Source organism: Ixodes scapularis, unplaced genomic scaffold, assembly GCF_016920785.2.
Source record: "Ixodes scapularis isolate PalLabHiFi unplaced genomic scaffold, ASM1692078v2 PGA_scaffold0__279_contigs__length_252992795, whole genome shotgun sequence".
NCBI lineage: Eukaryota > Metazoa > Arthropoda > Arachnida > Ixodida > Ixodidae > Ixodes > Ixodes scapularis.
Genome location: NW_024609835.1, coordinates 45,073,394 through 45,092,434, shown reverse-complemented (window position 1 = coordinate 45,092,434; position 19,041 = coordinate 45,073,394). Strand labels below are relative to the sequence as shown.

The window sequence follows — 19,041 nt, the reverse complement described above, 5'->3', positions numbered from 1 at the left end:
GCTTCGGGATCTTGCTTGTGTACGAATCAACCAGCTGTATCAACCAATAAGTATGCATACATCGAGCTCGCGCCTTTACATTAGTGTTGTTGATCAGGAAGTTTGTTTGTTTTGTGCGTCCATATACGAAATATTACTTTTTGCAATTACTGTTTTTCTTAATATGCCTGAATAATGTGAATATGCGAGGTAAAATTTGGAGGCGCCATTGAAAAGCTCAATTTTAACACACTTCTTATCTCTTATCTGTACTGACCCGCAGCACTGCACGAAGTGAAGTCCCCACCCGCTTGCTTCCCACTAATATTCAACATCACGTATGCGCATAGAGTTATTCTGCAATCATATAGGCAAATTCGCACATACAGACCGTTTTAAGAAAGCAAAAGTCGAGCACTTGTGTGAAGAATGTCGCACCGTTCGCCGGAAGTGCGCCGGACAGGCATGAACCCCTATGCGCACCGCATAGGGGTTCATGGCCGTCCGGCACACGGTGCGACATTCTTCACACAAGTGCTCGAACGAATTCAAAGCACGTTTAACGGTTGCTAATGGTCATAATATTTGTTATGCGTTTGTTTTCTTCCTGCCTGAGTGTGCAGAGATAATTTCAGACACACCGTTCAGGCCCAAATCTTGGGCGTCAGTAAAAGCTTGTGCAAAATGGCTTAGCGAGGAGTATAGGGGACGCTTGTTATGGCCTCCGTCGTAGCTAGCCGATCTCAGCGTTTGCGAAAACTTAATCTTCTATCAGTATAAAATTTGAGTGGGAGATATATGATGACACGAGGAAGACATCACAGTAACTTTTGTGCCGTAGTGAGGTCGAATTTATTGCGTTTCCTTAAAAGTTCATGCGTAAAAGCTGGGCTCAACTTTGATACCCTGTGAGGATGCGGCTTGCTTTTCGCCCAATGAAGTAACAAGAAACGGACGTTTGGCAAACAAAATATGTGTAAGGCTCTATATGAACAAATTTCAGTTCTAGTTCACTGGTACTAGACGGGATTATTGAAACTGAGCTCAAACATGCACTTGTGGGGTGAGGTGACTAAGCCACGACTTACTACGTTCGCATACGCACGCACAATATCCAGTGTTTCAGGAACCAAGGGAAGTGCCCCGGTCTTCGTTTTGCATCGCTCAAGAATGAGTGTACAGTTGAACCTCGATGTAACGAAGTCGGTAAAATTCGCAATTTACTTCGTTACATTGAAATTTCGCTAAATCGAAATTTGGCTTTAGCATGCGAAAAAAAATTCTGAAACATTTTACGGGTATGAAAACTCACCGAAAATGACATTTATTTTGGGGCAAAGTAGTCCGCGAGTTTTGCTTGCGCCTTGGCCGACAGTAGCAGCGGCGTCATACGGCGTTCGAGCGCCCAGAGCGCTTGCACGGCATCCTGCTGCCCATGCGACGCCGTGTACCTCCTCAGTACGTCCACTGCGTCGAGCACTTCCCGAGTGCTCGTGATCTCGGCAGTTTCTTCAGGATGGCGTCCAAAACATTTGCTTTCTCATCCAAAGAAAGAACTTTACGTTTCCTTATGGCAGCAAGCACGTGAGTGAACCGCCCGGTTAAAAATTAAAGCTGTTTAGTTTAGGCGGTGCCAATGTTTCCAACCTACACAGCACTCTTGACCGCACAGTTTACTTGCCCCCTTGCACCCACAGTGTGCTTGCGCCTTTGCTTTATATCACGCTCGCAAGACGATAATCGGTCTTTTCGGTCTTCTCCTAAACGCCACTGCCCGTGCGGTCGCGTCGCGCGGTCGCGCCATCACGTCGCTCCCCCGCTGAAGTTGGCTCCCGCGCTACCCACGGTCAAGAGTGTTGTGTAGGTTGGAAACATTGGCACCGCCTAAACCAAACAGCTTTAATGTCAGTGGCGATGCTGTTATGCCGTGTTAACTTTTTGCTCGGCATTTTCTGGCCAGCCTCGCGGAATCCGCTTTGCCGCATGCGTCGCCGGCGCTACCGGCGCCGCATCCTCGGGCAGCCTAGGAACGTTGGAAGGCCTGTCCCCGTGAAGCAACCAATCAAGCGCTCGCGTTTGCGCATACTTTTTTTTTTTTTTAACCACAATTTTTTTGCGAAGTTGTTTTTTAGAGTTGATTTATTTATTGCCTTCTATGGCAATGGCGCTTCGTTATATTGAAATAGCAGCAAAATAGACTTCGTTATATAGGGACTAAAAATACATGGGGTCTATGGGCAAGAAATTATGAAAAATAAAATACTTCGTTAAATCGAGGATTTCGTTACATTGAAGTTCGTTATATCGAGGTTCGACTGTATTGTGCGTTCGTGAAAAGTCAGATAATCGAAAACGCAAGCAGCGCGTTCGGTCGTGGCGTGATAGCATGAGATGAAGCTGCTCAGTCGAAACCGAAACTGAGTGGCCAACTAGTTCCCAGAGTGCACTGCATGGTATTTCGCCGCGATGGGGTGCGTCGGTTTTGGAAGTAATCCATTCTTGTTACATTGATTTCGGTTAGTATTACACCACAATTAACAGTATTTTGTTTTGCATATGTTTACTGCATTTTTGCTATGCTGCAATCATGGCAAAATAAAGTGCACTTAGTTCTTGTGCAAGAACGACCACCGTTTCCTTCTAGTCTATCAAGTTTGGAATGCCAGTGCATTCTCTTCTAACCAGTAGCGTGACGGCTGAGTGGAGCCTCGTAAGGACACTGCATGAATTTGATGGGGAGGACGTTTGTTAGGGATTTTACGGTAATCGCATCTTCTGGATGCACCGAATTAGAGCGCAGCTCTTGAGGAGGAGGAGGGAAGGGTACTGAGGTGTCCGTGTTCTCAGGGGGGGGGGTCACGTGACACCCCCCCCCCCCCCCCCCCCACGTGACCGGTCCACTAGGGGGTCCCGTGACCCCCCCTCCCCCTGAGGATCCCCCCACGTGACCTCGGGGAAGGGGGTCACGTGACCTGGGGGGGGGGGTGTCACATGACCTTCCAGAGAAGTTTTTCCGCTAGATTTAGTGGGAAAATTTTTCCGGTAGATTTAGCAGGGAAAATTTTCTGCTAAATCTAGCGGGGAAATTTTTCCGCTAAATCTAGCGGGGAAACTTTTCCGCTAGATTTAGCGAGGAAACTTTTCCGCTAGATTTAGCGGGGAAAATTTTTCCGCTAGATTTAGCGGGGAATATTTTCCGCTAGATTTAGGAAATTTTTCCGCTAGATTTAGCAGGGAAATTTTTCCACTAGATTTAGCGGGAAAAATTTTCCTGAAAAGACTGTGAGTGTGCAGGCGAGCTGGTGGTAGCTAATCATGTCGTATTACACCTGAGACTGCGGTGGAAGAAATCGGAAGAACTTTCAGTAGAAGGAACAGACACATTCTCTTTGAGACGTTCTCTGTGTCTGTTCCTTCTACTGAAAGTTCTTCCGATTTCTTCCACCGCAGTCTCAGGTGTAATACGACATGAAAATTTTCCTGTTAGCTTTAGTGGGAAAATTTTTCCGCTAGATCTAGCGGGGAAATTTTTCCGCTAAACCTAGCGGGGAAATTTTTCCGCTAGATATAGCGGGGAAATCTTTCCGCTAGATCTAGCGGGAAAAATTTTTCGCTAGATTTAGCGGGGAACATTTTCCGCTAGATTTAGCGGAGAAATTTTTCCGTTAGATCTAGCGGGGGAATTTTTCCGCTAGATTTAGTGGGGAAATTTTTCCGTTAGATTTAGCGGGGAGATTTTTCTGCTAGATTTAGCGGGCAATTTACCCATAATGCACTGCGCGGTGGCGGCGACGGCGATGCCGCTCAAGCTGGAAACATGCGCCTAAGAGCTGCGCTCTAAAAGCCGTGTTTTACTGTAAAGGAAACCTTAGACTTTCATTGCGTCATAAAATGTCTAGTCTGTCTCTTTCATAAGATTTATCATTTTAACTCTCCCCTCAGTGATTCTCTCTTTCTGCCGCTATCATACATTTCCTCCCCAGCGACCACCAGTACAAGGTTGGCGTGCCATGCAGCCGCACTAATTTACATTTCCACCCCTTCATTCTCAAAACTTGCGCCGACTGAAATTTTGAAATAACTTTGAAAGCAGCTGCAGTTGCCTTGTATCCTCAGAGCGCTAAAGGCTTCATATTTAGGTTAAAACTGTACAATGGCACAACTAGGGAAGCACTGCTATGACTTTGTAAATGCACTATGCTATGCATCTCCCAGCCTCCTTTCTGTAATGCCTTGGCCTTGAGAGTAAATAAATAGATACAAAAAATCCTTGCCTACAAGTCGCACTTCTCCCTCCAGTAGGCATGGCGGCTATCTTGATCTTAGGAGCAGAACACGAGAAGTTGCCTTTCTGATGCATAGTGCATTTACAAGGTCATAGCAGTGCTTCCCCAACTGTGCCATTGTACAGTTTTGACCTAAATATGAAGCCTTTAATGCTCTGAGGATACACAGCCACTGCAGCTGCTTTCAAAGTGATTTCAAAATTTCAAGAACATGTATAAATCTTCAGAATTAAAAACGGAGCGAAAAGACAAGGACCAGACAAAGAGGTAACTCGGACGCAGCGCTGCATCCGTGTTACCTCTTTGTCTGGTCCTCGTCTTTTTGCGCCGTTTTCATTCCGAAGTATGTACCAACTTGCCCAAGCCTCAACTTTAGTATAAAATCTGTTCATCTAAAAAAAGAAAAGTTTCATACCTGTTAGAGTTGCCTGATACAGGCCAATATTAGTCAAAGGTGAATCCTTGGCATAGTCTTGATACCCTCCTTTCCTCTCAGGAACGGTCATGGGCATGTTCAAATCTCGTCTTGTATATTTCCCTAGGAATGCAGAGGGCGTGATAAAGTAACATTCTCAATGCATCTACTTCTTTCACGAGGTTTGGCTGACGCTGCCGGTGAACCTTCAAGGTATCACAAAGGTTTTGTCTCGATTTAGCTAAATGCTGCTCAGAAGTAATCACCGACGTCTGTGATATATTAGGGCGTGCATTCCTTTTTAGCCCCAGACACTAGCTGTCACAAAAAACACCCGAGAAAATTCAGCAGCAAAAACCTCCTCGACTCGGGACCAGAACAGGCTGTCGAGCATTCTTTTGCAAGCATGTGCCACCGATGTTCACGCCAGCCACGAGCCAAGGTTGGCAATGCTCAAAGCATGTGCCGTGCACTGGACAGTGTTGGAGTTCAGCCACAAAAGCAAACCCAAATACTAATCGCTCAGAGACTGGTTGTTACTGAGCTCCAAGTGACTGGTGACACATTCTCATGTTCAGTTCGTGAGGCGCATTCAACTGTGATGCGTCCGGCACTGTTTAGATCTGTGTGAGTAACGATGGGCTTGGCAAGCTTTTTCAAAGCAGGGAACAAAAAATGGCCTGTTTTTACGCTGAAGTTTCACAGCAAACATCACGTTTCAGGCTTTTTGTCCTCACTGTCAGTTGACTGGTGCCCCACGGTGTGATATGCAATTAGTGAAACTTTTTGCGCCGCACGGTGTGATATGCAGTTAGTGAAACTTTAATCTACCAAACATTTATTCCGTGGTCCCTTTAATAGTCGAGTTGAGCAAGTTCGAAGGAAGAGCTTCGGACTAAAGGGGTACTGCTACCCGAAAGCTTCAGGTTTTAAAGGGCAATTCCGGTCAATGTTTTTAAATTTTGGATTACGACTGTTTTCAGCTCAGTCAATCTCCCTGAATTAAGAGTTATAACTTCTTTTCTTCATATTGTGTGTAGGTAGTTCCATAAGTATTATGGCTCAAAGTTTGATTTCGGGCGTCTACAGCAAAAACCGAAACTATCTAATCGAGAGGGATGGCAACACTAATCATCGGCTGTACAGTTGTGATGTGACGTCACTGTGGTGCCCCGGTACGCGGTACAACGCGCGGAGTAAAGTGCGGCACCACCGTGATGGGGCATCACGGGGGCGCTGCGTTATGTGTTGCCCAGTATTGTTGGGCTAAAACATAACCCGCTTGCTGCCCGCTAAAATCCAGCTGGTCGCATTTTTAACCCCTTAAGTGCCAAATTTTTTTTTCCAAAAGTAACCTAAAAGTGTTATATTTTTTTTTTATTTTGAATTGTTATTCCTCTAGTATTACACATAAAATTTGAAAAGTTTATTACGCCAAAAATCAGCAAAGGCAAAAAAAAAATATTTGCCAACTAGGCACTTAACACGGACGAGCGCCGCAAAACTACTCGGACCAGCCTAGCTCGTCCGTGGAATTGAGGGCTACCGAAAAAACCACTGGACGAGCTGAGCTCGTCCACGGAATTTTTTGCCAGAAAGTGGCCGACGAGCTCAGCTTGTCCAAGGCACTTAAGGGGTTAAAATCGATTTTGGTGGAGTATGCGGCATCCCTTTGATGTAGTATTTTGGCTGTGATTTTATTTCGTGCCACTAAAGCGATACCAGTCATTTATTTTGGTTTCATTTCGACCGGACTTGCCCTTTAAAAAAGGCAAAGTAGTACACTTCCTTCTAATTAATTCTGAACTGGGTCTCCTATTCCAAAAGTGCATCCAAAAGGTAACCTTTTTTTTCCCATTACAATTACAATTTTACTCCAAAATCAAGCATGAGTTAAATTGAAACCCCCCCCCCCCCCCCCCCCCAAGTGTAACTCGCTCTCCAACTTCAAATCAAACCACCGCACTATATCATCCACAAAAGTGCAAAAACTAACTGCCCAAGTCCTGGTTAGCCATACCTGCAGCATCAAAGCAGATAGGAAGCCAGGCTCCAAAGGTGAAATCAATTCGTTCTGCGTGCCGAACCACATACAACTTTCTCGGAGATGCGCTGGCTTTAGATTCCTCTTGCTTGTTCTGTGGAGACAAAACAATGCGAATTCTTCTTGATATAGTAGCAGTAGTGATTACAAAGAAAGATAAGAAAGAAATCGGTTGAATGATACCGAGATTTCGTTACTGTGTACTTTACGAGAATTATGCAGTGGTTAGAGGGAAAAAAGTAACGACATGACACAAAAGATCCAAGTAGAGAACGTAGAGACATGCATGAATGTTGCAAGCAATCAGGAGAAAGAGCTCATATGAGGCATAGACAGTTTTAGTAGATCGTACACAAGAGCTCACCACATAAGAGAAAAGTGCAGGTCGGGAGTGCGCAAGCCCAGAATGCAATAAAAATGAAAAAATAAAAATAATATTGAAGTAGAGGCGACCTGGTGGATGTTTACCATGTTGCAACTTAACCTGGGACTGGGGTCCCATTCGGAAATAGCAAAGCACATAAATGATTGTAGTACCGTATTTATTCATATTCAAATATAAGGCGAGGTTTCTTTCCAAAATCCGTAGTCTCAAAGTCATACCCCGCCTTATATTCGAAGCTCAGTATAGCAATATGACAATTTTTTTCCTTTTTCTTGGGTCCTTCAACTGTCCCTCGCCTTATAATCGTGACCGCCTTATATTCAAATAAATACGGTAATTGCACTGCTTTGTGGTCAGGAACGGAAATAATACATAGAGAAGTGAATGACAGTAAAAGACCGGCAAGGGAAACCATTCAAATAAAATCGATTGGTAACTGTATTAGTCGGGCATGGTTGCAGCTGGGGAACAATGCCGAAGCATTCTTGAGATACAAAACTTGAAAGTATAAAACAGAGAGTACAAGGACGGGAACAGGACATCATGAAAGATGTCCTGTTCCCATCCTCATCCTCTCCGTTTTATACTTTGAAGTTTTGTATCTATTAACTAACACATTTGTTTTCAATTGTAATCATTCTTGAGACTAAAAAGTTTTGTATGTCTGTATATGTGTGTGTGTGTGTTTTTAAATATTTTGAAAGGGAAGCGTGAAAACACTTTGTTTAAGTGAATCCAGAAGTGTCTCTTTTTTTCTTTTAAGTTGGTATTTTTGGTTGGTAGAGTTGGAAAAGCTTCTTTCCAGTTCTACCTTTTGTTTCTTTTTTGAGGATGCGTCTTTGTATTTATGTTTTGGGTAGATGTTGTTCGCAGGTGTAATGTCAGATGTACGACAAAGCATAAACCTTCTTTTTTTTTTTTTTTTTTGTAAAAGTGGAGGGTTAGCTTAAATTGAGAAGGTTTGTCCTGGCTGTTATCTTTTTTGTAACTTGAGGGTGCATCCCTTCATCCTGTTTTAGTTGTTCCTTTTTGTGTCTTGGTTTATTGTGTCCTGGCAAAGAGAAAGTTACGTGTTTGGTGACCTTGTGGTAGTGTGTATCTAAGGAGGTGGGACTGAAAATCTTTAGCCGAGTTTGCGATGTCTTTTCTTCCCATTTTCTGTCCCTTCTACGTTGTGTCTATTTCATACCCGAGTCTCAAGTTAAGCTGCGACATGCAATAGAAATGCTAGCATAGTGAGGAGGCACGCAACTTTGGGAACTTTGCATTGTGCATCTTGCGGGGAGCTTTCGCGAGCACCGATTTCAAAGAGGGAACTGTCACGGCAGCAGCATCAATGCCGTAGTCTTCGTGTCGGCTTCACGATCGCCCATGATTTGGCTCTCTAACATGAAATTCAGTTCAGTAACACACTATGAGACCTTCCACAGTCGACCCGGATTGCCGTACAGCTGCAGGGGTGCACAAGAAAAATGTTTATCATCCAGACAGAGAGTGAGTGCCGTGATCTGCTCATTGTGCGGTTTGTCGCTGACACATGGACGACTCTTAAAAACATAGCCAAAGTTGTTGCTCTGCATAGCATATCAGTGGGTCATCAAATTATTTCGACAATGGCACTAATAAAGGGTGGCAGCACCATAAGATTCTTGACGAAGGCTCCGTAGTTAAATTTTGCCATGCACTCGTAGCCTCCTTACACCGCAGAAAGTCAGGGTACAGGTAGGAAATGCCTTAAATTTCTATTATTTATCCTGAGGGGCATGGTTGGTTGGGGTGCGCTGAAGCATGCGGGAGATCCAACTGACATTTAGGGAATGGTCAGCTAAAATCGGTATGGCCAGGTCATTTATGGCAGACACTAAACTCTCGCGTATACAGTCACCAACCGATTTTTTGGGCGCCGATAATTCGGACTTGTTTGATATTTCAGACCTAAAGGAGGAACCGTGACCTACCCGATGGAAATATTGCATATTCACTACCAATGTTCCGGACAAAATCATTGCGAGCGATCAGTGGAAAACAGCTCTGAGAAGCCACCACTTTAGATTCTATGTTGGCTCCACATGGATTGGCTTGGTATGGCATGGCAGCGCTTACTGCTACGGCTTTTTTCCTCTAGCTGCACGCTATTATCATTATCATTGTTACCATTTTGACCTGTTCATTCGCCATACTGCAGTCGTGGACTTGCGCATCTCATCTCATCTCGGTGAATCGTGTTCTCGGACTACGCTGGCTTGGACATTATGGCCCCAAAGTGTCGCTAAGAAGCACGGAAAGTACTCGACCATAACGCTAAAAAAGAAGGCAGCGATTCTCAAGATAAGAGAAAGTGGCTGACTGCAGGCGGAGGCGTAATCTGAAGCAAGGTGCGCAGGCGTAACCTGCAACAAGGCACTCTTGACGGCTTTTTAAAGCCCTTTTAGATGTAACAAGGACACGTCTTTTTGATTTTTCAGAGTGCTCTATTATTCGGTCATTTTTTCTGTCCCTGCGAGGTCCAAAAAATCGGTCAACAACTGTACAAGAGCTAGCAGCACTAAAACTGTCTAATGGTGGGTATGGCAGCCAGGGGACCATGCAAACCAGTTCATTAGAGGTGATGAGCACTCATTTCAGCAATTACGCTATCATAAACTAGCCATGGGCTTAAGTTCCTTCATTTTGTATAGACCGACACGCGGAGCGGCTCTGTTTACCAATACGGCCGGAAGGCTGCGCATGCACAGTAGCTATGTGGGAAAAAGCGGCCCGGCTCTCCGTGTTTTCGCCATTGCGTTGTGTGGCGTGCGCTCATTGTTGACGTTTTAGGGACGCTTCTAGCTTTATTTGTGCGCCGTATTTCCTGACAACGTATGTTGTATGCTATGCCCGACTGTTTGAGCTCGCTACCCGAGCCTGAACGGCAGCGGTATCGAAACAAACTGCGCGTGGACAGCGTTGCCTTCGAGGACCCGTATGCCGTAAACAAGGCCTGCTGGATTTCCGACGTGAAGTTGCTGCCACCGAAGTCGACGGCTCACGTCGTCGTTTATTTAGTTTTTTCGCCAAGCCAGTTCACGGCCGACACGGTGCAGGTGTACAAGTCTCTCGAGGCCTACGATTACTTCGAGTCGGTTTCCGCAATGCCGGCAGGATCAGCAGACTGTGGATCTGCGAAAGTGTATTTATTAATTGATTAAATACACACGGCGTCTTCAAGTCAAGCTACGATGTTTTTCCTACCCTCATGACCACAAGGCATGACAAGCGGTAATGCTTTGTCCGTTCTGCAGTCTTGGCTCTAACACGTTACAAGTAATGGCGTTACCAGGAACACAATACGTTTTTCAGTAGCGTAGTAACCTACTCGTTACTTTTTCGACATAGTGACGGGTAACATACTTCCATTACTATTTCAAATAACGTAGTTATGTTACTCGTTACCACTTCCCAAGTCTTAAAGAAATTACACTTCAATTTTTTCCGTGTTTTTAGGCGTCAAGCCATGTTTTTCTTTGCATTCTTTCTTGTGAGTATTTGGGTGAAACCGTAAAAAGAGATAAAGTATTTAAGTTCAGTTTCTGCTTCAACATAATGTTTCTTGATATATGAGCTTATGCATACCTGTATCGACAAAACCATAAAACGTGTTAAAACATAATTTATAAGTAACGTAGAAGTAACGTGCATTACTTTTTATCAGTAGCGGTAACGCATTTCTTTTATTTTTAGGTAACGTAGCTCAGTAACGCATACCTTTTATTTGAAAGTAACGAGTAACGTATTTCGTTACTTTTTTCGGTAACGCCTACAACACTGCCGCTCTGTCGCCGATCCCCTTCTGCCGATCCCCTTCTGCTGGGTAGCACAGGCGTAGCGAGCCTCCATCAAGCGCTTGGCCGGTGCTTTGTGCCCGAACACCATAGGAACAAAATTTGGGTGGTCTCGATCAGACAACGGTTTCACTGCACATAAGCAAGCCTCGGGATTGAGATTGAAAAGGATGCCGCACTTGCGTTCAAGAAAGTGCTTGCCGCACAAACGGTCGTTCGCGTGAGGCGACCATTCTTTTCGATCCACGGATGTTATCCACCTTCTATGCCTTTCATAGTCTGCCGGGAACTTGTGAAAAGTCACTCCGCTACTTTTCTTGTAGGTACATTTCGGTGCAATTAACGGCAACACAGCTTCGCGGCATGCTGAAATGCTATGACGCCCATGCGAAACGTGCACACTTTTTGCCCACACCACCCGGCTCCGGCGCGATCGCAGCGCCGCCGCAGCTCCGTGACGTCAAGCCCGCGTGTCGGTCTATATATTTTAAATCCCCTAACCCAGTAGTTCTCAAGTGGGGGCTCTCAGACTTTTTGGAGTCTCTAAAGGAGTACTTAGTGTCCCTGAAGCCCTTGATTGTCAGTCAAACCAAGCAACAAAACATTTTTTACAGCGGAGCTGTTAAGGGCTAGGTTCCCCAGGATCATGTCCGGTACCAAAATAATGTTGACAAACTACACAAACCTCTGGACAGCTACAGCCATCTATAACCGACGGCGGCAACTAGACAACCAGTCTTGTTGCCGCCGTCGCTCATAGATGGCGGCAACCTTTGCAGCTATCATAGAAGAATGAGTAGTTGGGCGAGTTGGTGGGAATTTATCATAGGAAACAGCGCGAAAAACAGACGAGGACGAAGAAACACATGGGACGAGCGCAGTGCACGGCACGCATGTTTCTTCGTCTTCGTCTGTTTTGTGCTCTGTTTCCTACGCTCTTATCAGTGTCGGTTTGGACTCACGATGGGTCGCCCGCGTGCCGTTTCTTCAGGGAAAGAAGACCAGGTGCGGAAGGAGCTACGACGTACGCAGCAGCGCCAATGGGTCGAGCGCTTCAGATTCTCTTCCGAAAGAAGAGCACACCGCTCGGCTGGGAAGCCGCCGCCGAAAACAGAAGCTACAGCTCCGCTGCTCTTCCTTTTTTGCAAGAGTGGAAAGGCTGTTTTTATAGATGTTGGTTGTCTTACAAAATTAAAGAGACCAAACCATACACGCCGGGCGAGTAGGGTTGATTAATCCCCAATTCGGAGTTCTGAAGTTGGTTTTCATGCATTTAGTTTTCTCGGTGTAGCCTTTGTCATTGTAATTGTCCAATACCAACACTTCACCCTCAGTGGATGGGGTCCCCCGTCACTTCAGCCAATTTAGAAGAGGACATGCTACTACCTTATTCGAAGGGAACCTTGAAACACTCAGCAGTCGAGAACCACTGCTCTAACAATTGTCAAATTGCCAACAGGAAAAGAAACAGAAAGAAGCAAATTTTGCGTGGCACGGTCCTGCTCTCGACTATAACTGGGTAGCAAGTGCGACGACCGGCGCCTCCGAGCGACAGACCAGGGCCCGTTTGCTCAAAGCGCTAACCGCGGCTAAAGTTAGCCGCAGTACCTAGGAGAGGGATTTTGAGATCACGTGACTAGCTCGGTAGGGATACGGGGAAACATGGCGGTGCCCCAGTGAGTGAGCGCCGGTCGCTTTGGAACTAATATGTCGTTGTAGCTGCAATATCGGGCGCGTTAGTCAGCAACGAATAATACACAAGGCTTTAGCTTTGCCTTACCTCACTTAAACCGCAAAGCATGGGCAATGGCATCGCCGCATTTTTTAGATAGTGTTTCAATTCTGGGCATTCCTAGGCCTAAATGAACGCGATAATAGTCGGCATGGCAACGTCTTTGGAAAGCGGAATGTTGATAGCACACAAAAACAGACAGCGTCCCGACAGACTTTTTTTCTAAATTATCCAAGCATCGCGAGGAGAACGCTGGAAGTGTAATTCTACGGTTCACGCGCGCTGGCCCTCCTCTTATAAAATATTTGAAGTAAAAAATCATAATAAGGCTTTAACGAACGCGCGTGCAGGGCAAAATTTTGTTTTATACTTTTTGCTTTAGAACGGTTACTACCGCAGACGCCAGCACGTGCGACGCGTGCAACTACAGTCGTAGCATGCGCCTCGGTGCTTGGATAATTTAGAAAAGGGGTCTGTTGGGACGCCGTCTGCTTTTGTGTGCTATCAACAATCCGCTTTCCAAAGACGTTTCTATGTCGACAATTATCGCGTTCATTTAGGCTTAGGAGTGCCCAGAATCGAGACACTATCTAAAAAAGGCGGCGATGTCGTTGCCCATGCTTTGTGGTTTAAGTGAGGTAAGGCAAAGCTAAAGCCTTGTGTATTATTCGTTGCTGACTAACGCGCCCGATATTGCAACCACAACGACATATCAGTTCCAAAGCGAGCGGCGCTCACTCACCGGGGCACCGCCATGTTTTCCTGCATCCCTGCCGAGCCAGTCACGTGATCTCAAAATCCCTCTCCTAGGTACTGCGGCTAACTTTAGCCGCGGTTAGTGCTTCGAGCAAACGGGCCCAGGGGTGCGGCCCAAACTTGCCTTCTGTGCGAGGAAGCCCAGGTTCTCGTAGATGTTCTCCTTGGCAGCAGCGGCGCCCCTGTCCTCCCTCTCGGCCGGCTGAGGCTTGGGGGACAGCTGGGGGCTTGGCGGCGCCTGGGAGGCCCCCAGGACCCTCCTCTGGATAACCACATTGTCCAGGCCATCCAGAAACACATTCTTGGCTATCGTTATGGATCTGCAAGGAGCCCACACAAATACACACTCAGCCACGGCATACCTACGCGATTCCTGTCTCGTTCAGCAAAACGGCCACAGTCAACAACTCCTGGCAACCCAGCCACCGAATCGTAGGGCCTTTCGAATTCCCCGAAGTAGCTTGAACGTTTAGTTTTTGCCTTTTCCCCTCTCTAAATTGCCTCAGGTTTGCCCAAGCATCAGTCTTGTAGCCATTCCCAATTACCTTGTACGAGAAGGTTCTTTTCTCTCTCGATAACATACGAAAACGGAAGAGATATCCAGCCCTGCTGAGAAAGATTTTACAGGTTGGTTCCGAGTAGACCCATAAATCAGTTTCCAAAAGTCTGGGGTAGGGAGTACTAGAATGGTGAGGTGTGCCGTCCAGCAGCTGTGAGTGTGTTGCAATGTGCAAGCACGCCGGCGAGGGTGCTGTGGTGCAGAGCACGGCCATCCGACGGCTGACAGAGGCCTGGAGGTCGCAGCAGAAGCTTTATTCAGCATGAAAATGGTTGTATTCTTAATTTGTTTTTGTCTGCTCGGTTGCGAGAAAGAATAAAATCCATCCTATGTCACACCCCTTACGCCCGGGGTAGTAAGAATAAACGCAAATTTTCTAAAATCTTGCGACCGTCTGCTGCTTGCTGGGCCCTGCGCGCGGCACTATTCCCCCCTTTAAAAGCGGATTGTCTCGATGCAACGTGACGAGAAAACAAAATGGCGAAACAAATACAGTGAGATGAAATAAACAAGCAGCGTCACAATTTTAACGCGCGTAGAATAGCTTGAGTCAAACCACGTGTACCACTCCGGGTCGTGGCTGGTGGTGTCTTGATGGTTGGGTTCCGTCAGGGAGCGCCTTGGGGTTCAAGTCCCCAAGGTGGCGAATAACATTGTAGAATCTAAAGTAACATTTTAACAGTTTCTCGCCGAGGCCACGATGGTCAATGGGCGTCCGCACCCACACCCTGTCTCTGGGCTGGAACTACACGTCGCGTCGACGAAGGCTGTACCGGCCAGCGTCGACACGTTGTTGGTCCTTTATCCGAAAACGGGCTTGCTGACGTACCTCATCTTCTCTTTGGGTGACCAGCTGGACGTCGTTGGTGCCGACGTCCGTTGGGTCGTAAGGCAGCATGGCGTCGAGCATCATTGTCACCTTTCTGCTGTGCACCAGCTGAAAAGGTGTAATCCTAGCGGTTTCTTGAACCGCCGTGTTGTACGCTAACGTGACGTAGGGCAACACCTCATTCCACGTCTTGTGTTCCATGTCCACATACATCGAGATCATGTCAATGATGATCTTTTCTATTCGCTCCGTCAGCCCATTGGTCTGCGGGTGGTATGCCCATGTTGGACGATGGCTGGTGTGACTCAGGCGGAGTATCTCTTGTGTCAGCTGTGCCATGAACGAGGAGCCTCGGTCCGTAACCAGGACTAGGGGAGCGCCGTATCGGAGGACGATAGACTCAATGAAGAACTTGACTACTTCCACAGCGGTTCCCGACGGGAGTATGTTTGTCTCGAGGTACAGGGTGAGATAATCAGTTGCCACGATTATCCAATGGCTTCCCTGCGTCGACGGCAAGAAAAGTCTAAGTAGATCTATTCCAATTTGCTGGAACAGTGCATTTGGGGGCGCGATCGGCAGCAGCAGGCCTGCAGACTTCGTCGGCGGTTTCTTCTATCGCCGACACTCGTGGCACAATCGTGTGTAGAGGTGGACAGTCTTGGGGAGCTTGGGCCAGTAGTACTTCTCTCGGATCCTTTGCGAGATTCCTGCTGTAGCCAAAGGGACCAGATGTCGGGTCGTCGTGGCAGGCTTGGAAGATCTCTTTCGAAAACTAGAATTACCAGGAGCCTCGTCGAGTAGCTGTCCCTTAAGTTCTCTCTGTAGAGAATACCTCTCCGGACGGCGAATCTTGGCCGGGCACGTGAGAAGGCTTTTTCTTCGTGAACAAGAAACTAGTACGAAATGATAAAAGTTAAGCCCAAGTGAGAATAAATGCGAGTCTTCTAGAGTTCCGTGACCTAGCGTTGCTTGTTTGGCCCTGCGCGCAGCAATATGACATGCAACGCTTTCCTCTCCACTTTAATTTCAAGCTCTTTAATTACTTTCTTGGCAGCTGTACATTTTGCTAACCTTTAAATGCCTTGTTTTTGCTCTGGTGTTACTACATATTTTTTCTGTAGCATGGATTAATGAATGTGAGCATTTCTTGATTTCTTCATCCTCAGCTTGAGCTTATAGACCAGGAAATATCTGACAAAAAAACACCAAGAGCGGCAAGATAAATAGAGCAACTTCAGATGCTGTCTTTATTGAAGAGCAATCCTACTTCGAGAAGTTTGTCTTCTCCGACATCTCATACTTGCAACACGTTTTTCTTTGACTTCTTTTTTTTTTTTTCTTCCTTGCACCAGTTTTTTTTTTTTCCCCTTTGAATGGGACAATCCCGTTCCGCGAACAGAGAAGTGTCGCTTGTTGTCCGAAACAAGAAGTGTTCCTCTTTGCATGTGATGTAGCCGGCGGTGCGCCCCAACACAAAACACCACAGCTACGTCTTTTTCTTCGCTGTATTTGACATTGTTGCGAGTCCTTTTTCTCTTCGGTAGAGCTAGCGGCCACAAAATATTGTATCTCTTCACACACAACGCTAAACAAGTAGTCCCACCCCCATGCCCTAAGCCAGCCTCGCTAAATGCTGCCCGATAGGACTCCTGGCCCGCTGTGACTGGCGGCGCCACTCCAGGCCCCTGCGGCAGAATTGGGCCACACAACACCCAGCTTCTACGGAGATGCTGACGCAAATGGCACACCTCCCAGTTCTAATACACCCTATATGGGGTGCGGTGGCCCCATCGAAAGACCTCAGCGATGTCACGCTCAGATTCGTGAAGTTCACACACATAGTAGAAGTCTCCTGCTGTCATCGAGCTAAACTTGTCATTTTCCAGCAACACATTGCCGTCCGTCTGCGGCAAAAAGTTGGAATAGCCTCCTCACTTCTCAGAGCTGTGAACCATTATGCACACCGCAGCAGTCCACCTGTAGCAAACCGTCCCACCAGCCACCGTGGCCTCACCTGTGCAGGGTCCAGGCGTCGGACTCAGCGGTCCTTTCGATATAGTTCTTTGGCAAGAAGCCCGTGCTGCCCGTGAGCCAGGAGGTGCCTTCCACCCAGCCATCCGTGGCAGCCCCCAGGTGCTCCCCACTCACGTACACAAAGTCACCGATGAGCAGCTCCAGCTCGTCGGGCTCCTTTGGCACGTGCGAGTACAGCACTTTGTGCACCTGCGGCGAGAGAATGTCATGACGTGGATCGCCGAGGTCACCGACAGTACGAAAACGCCAAGGACGAGTCCCGGCTGTCCTCCACCCATCCGGCGTGATCATGCTACCTTCAATGATGCTTTGATATCTCGTGAGCCTCAAGCTTGCACATGCAGCTAAGGTACGGTGGAAGGCAAAGAGCACAAGCCGGAGGCTGGGAGGTCGAAAAAGATGCCCCGCTGTTTTCGGCTCGTCGGGAACCATGCAGAGCACAAGTTCGTCCGCATCTTTTGCAGGGGTTGTGGTGACGTCAGAACGCCGAGCTCCAATTAAAGGGAAGTGGGTAGACCTTAAAGCAAGCTGCCCCAATGTCTAACCACTATCCTTCAATCGGGGCCAATGAGAGCTATGGCGACGTTCTGACGTCGCCACAGCCCCTGCAAAAGAAGCAGACAAACTTGCGCTTCGCATAGCACACGCTCTTCTGAATGCTTCCCGAAGTTATGTTAGAACATGTGTGCTCATCTAAACTAAAAAAAAAAAAAGTTGTCTAGGCGATTTTGAGAATAACCTGAAAAATAGGGTGGTGTTCTCGATATGTACTGCAAGCACTGTGCGGCGGTGGCGACCGGACTTGAAATGAAGAGTCTCTTTCCCAAGTAACGGGGAATGCCCAGAGAGGACAGAAATGCCCCATTCCAAAGGTCACAAAAGGTTGACATTGCGAGTGGGGGGAGGGACATGTGAGAAGTAAAGCCCCATAATGTGCTAAAAAGTTGCGCTATTTGCACCAATGCACAGTGCCTCATGGAACGCTTGGGGATCTCGCGGTGGAGCAGAGCAGCACCGAGCTATTTCTGCATTCTTCAAAGAACGGGCTCGATGAAAGTGTCTCAAACGTTTGCGCAGCAATTAATAGCGGTACATTTTAGGGTCAAAAGGGGACCTTAGGAAAAATGGTAGCCATAAACTGTAAGAAGGCAATGCTGATTAACTAACTACAAAATATGACTTGCGTTTCACCTCTCAAGTTCTGAGCAGTGAAACCGAATCGCGAATGCAGGACCATAGCACCGCAAAGTAACAACTTCGCACAAGCACTTGTGCAAGAAAAGCACATTCTAAAGTTGTGCCTGTGCCTCCCGTTACGGTGTACGAAACTGTTGATATGTGGAGTAGCTGAAGAAAACAACACCAGACATAAACACATCTGGCTCAATCTACTATTCAACCAGGATCCCGTAGCACATTTTCCGTACCCGGACGTACCATCTCAAACTTAGAAAACCCAGTTTCAATCTCTTTTTATCCCAAACAATCTAGCGGGAGCATTTGTCATCCACAGTACTAAAACAAAGACAAAAAAGACCTCCAGTACCTCGCTGCCTTTGATCCTGGTGTCGCGTGAGTAGAGCCTGAGTTCCCAGCAGGCTGATGCACTGGTGTCGATGCTTTGGCTCAGCTGTTCTAAAACGGAGTAGTGTTCCAACTGGAACTGGTAGGCAAGGGTAATGTGCAGAGCTTTCAGGTATGGCTCCACCTGAATGCCTGCAGAAGGGGCATAAATACTCTGTCACTCCCATCTTATAGACAACAAACTACTACAGTAATTGTAGAGACAAGACAATCCCAGTTTATCAAATCTGGCCAATTAACAGAACCTTTGAACCCTCCTGCAGCCAAAGAAGCTAATTTTCCTATCCTATATCCTTATCTTGTAAGGCTGCCTTATGGGGGGATGCGGGTCGAAAAACAATATTTAGCAAAATGTGATTTTGTGTATTATAGTGTTTTACCGTCTTTTAAACTTCCTATTCAATGTATAAAAATATTAAGTGTCAGTTATGACTGCTAATTAGTCAAATACAGTCGACTCTCATTAATTTTAACTCTCTTAATTCAAACTTGTGGATAATTCAAACTAACATGCAGGTCCCATCCTATGCATATCTATGGGAAGAAGCTCCTGGTAATTCAAACTTTGCTTTATTCAAACAAACTTTCGGTCCCCCTCGAGTTTGAATTAACGA

At 46.7% G+C, this 19,041-nt stretch overlaps 1 protein-coding gene across 2 annotated transcripts in view; it reads right to left on the bottom strand.

The window, feature by feature from the left end:
* Positions 1-19,041, bottom strand: part of LOC8038037 (protein UBASH3A homolog) — a 47,973-nt gene that overhangs the window by 16,313 nt on the left and 12,619 nt on the right. For both annotated transcript variants that reach the window (XM_029986706.4, XM_042287132.1), the window contains 5 exons: positions 18,390-18,559; positions 16,824-17,032; positions 13,543-13,738; positions 6,701-6,818; positions 4,681-4,803 (listed from right to left, as the gene is read on the bottom strand). In XM_029986706.4, coding sequence (XP_029842566.1) covers positions 4,681-4,803; positions 6,701-6,818; positions 13,543-13,738; positions 16,824-17,032; positions 18,390-18,559 — 816 coding nt within the window. The remainder of the gene's footprint in view (positions 1-4,680; positions 4,804-6,700; positions 6,819-13,542; positions 13,739-16,823; positions 17,033-18,389; positions 18,560-19,041) is intronic.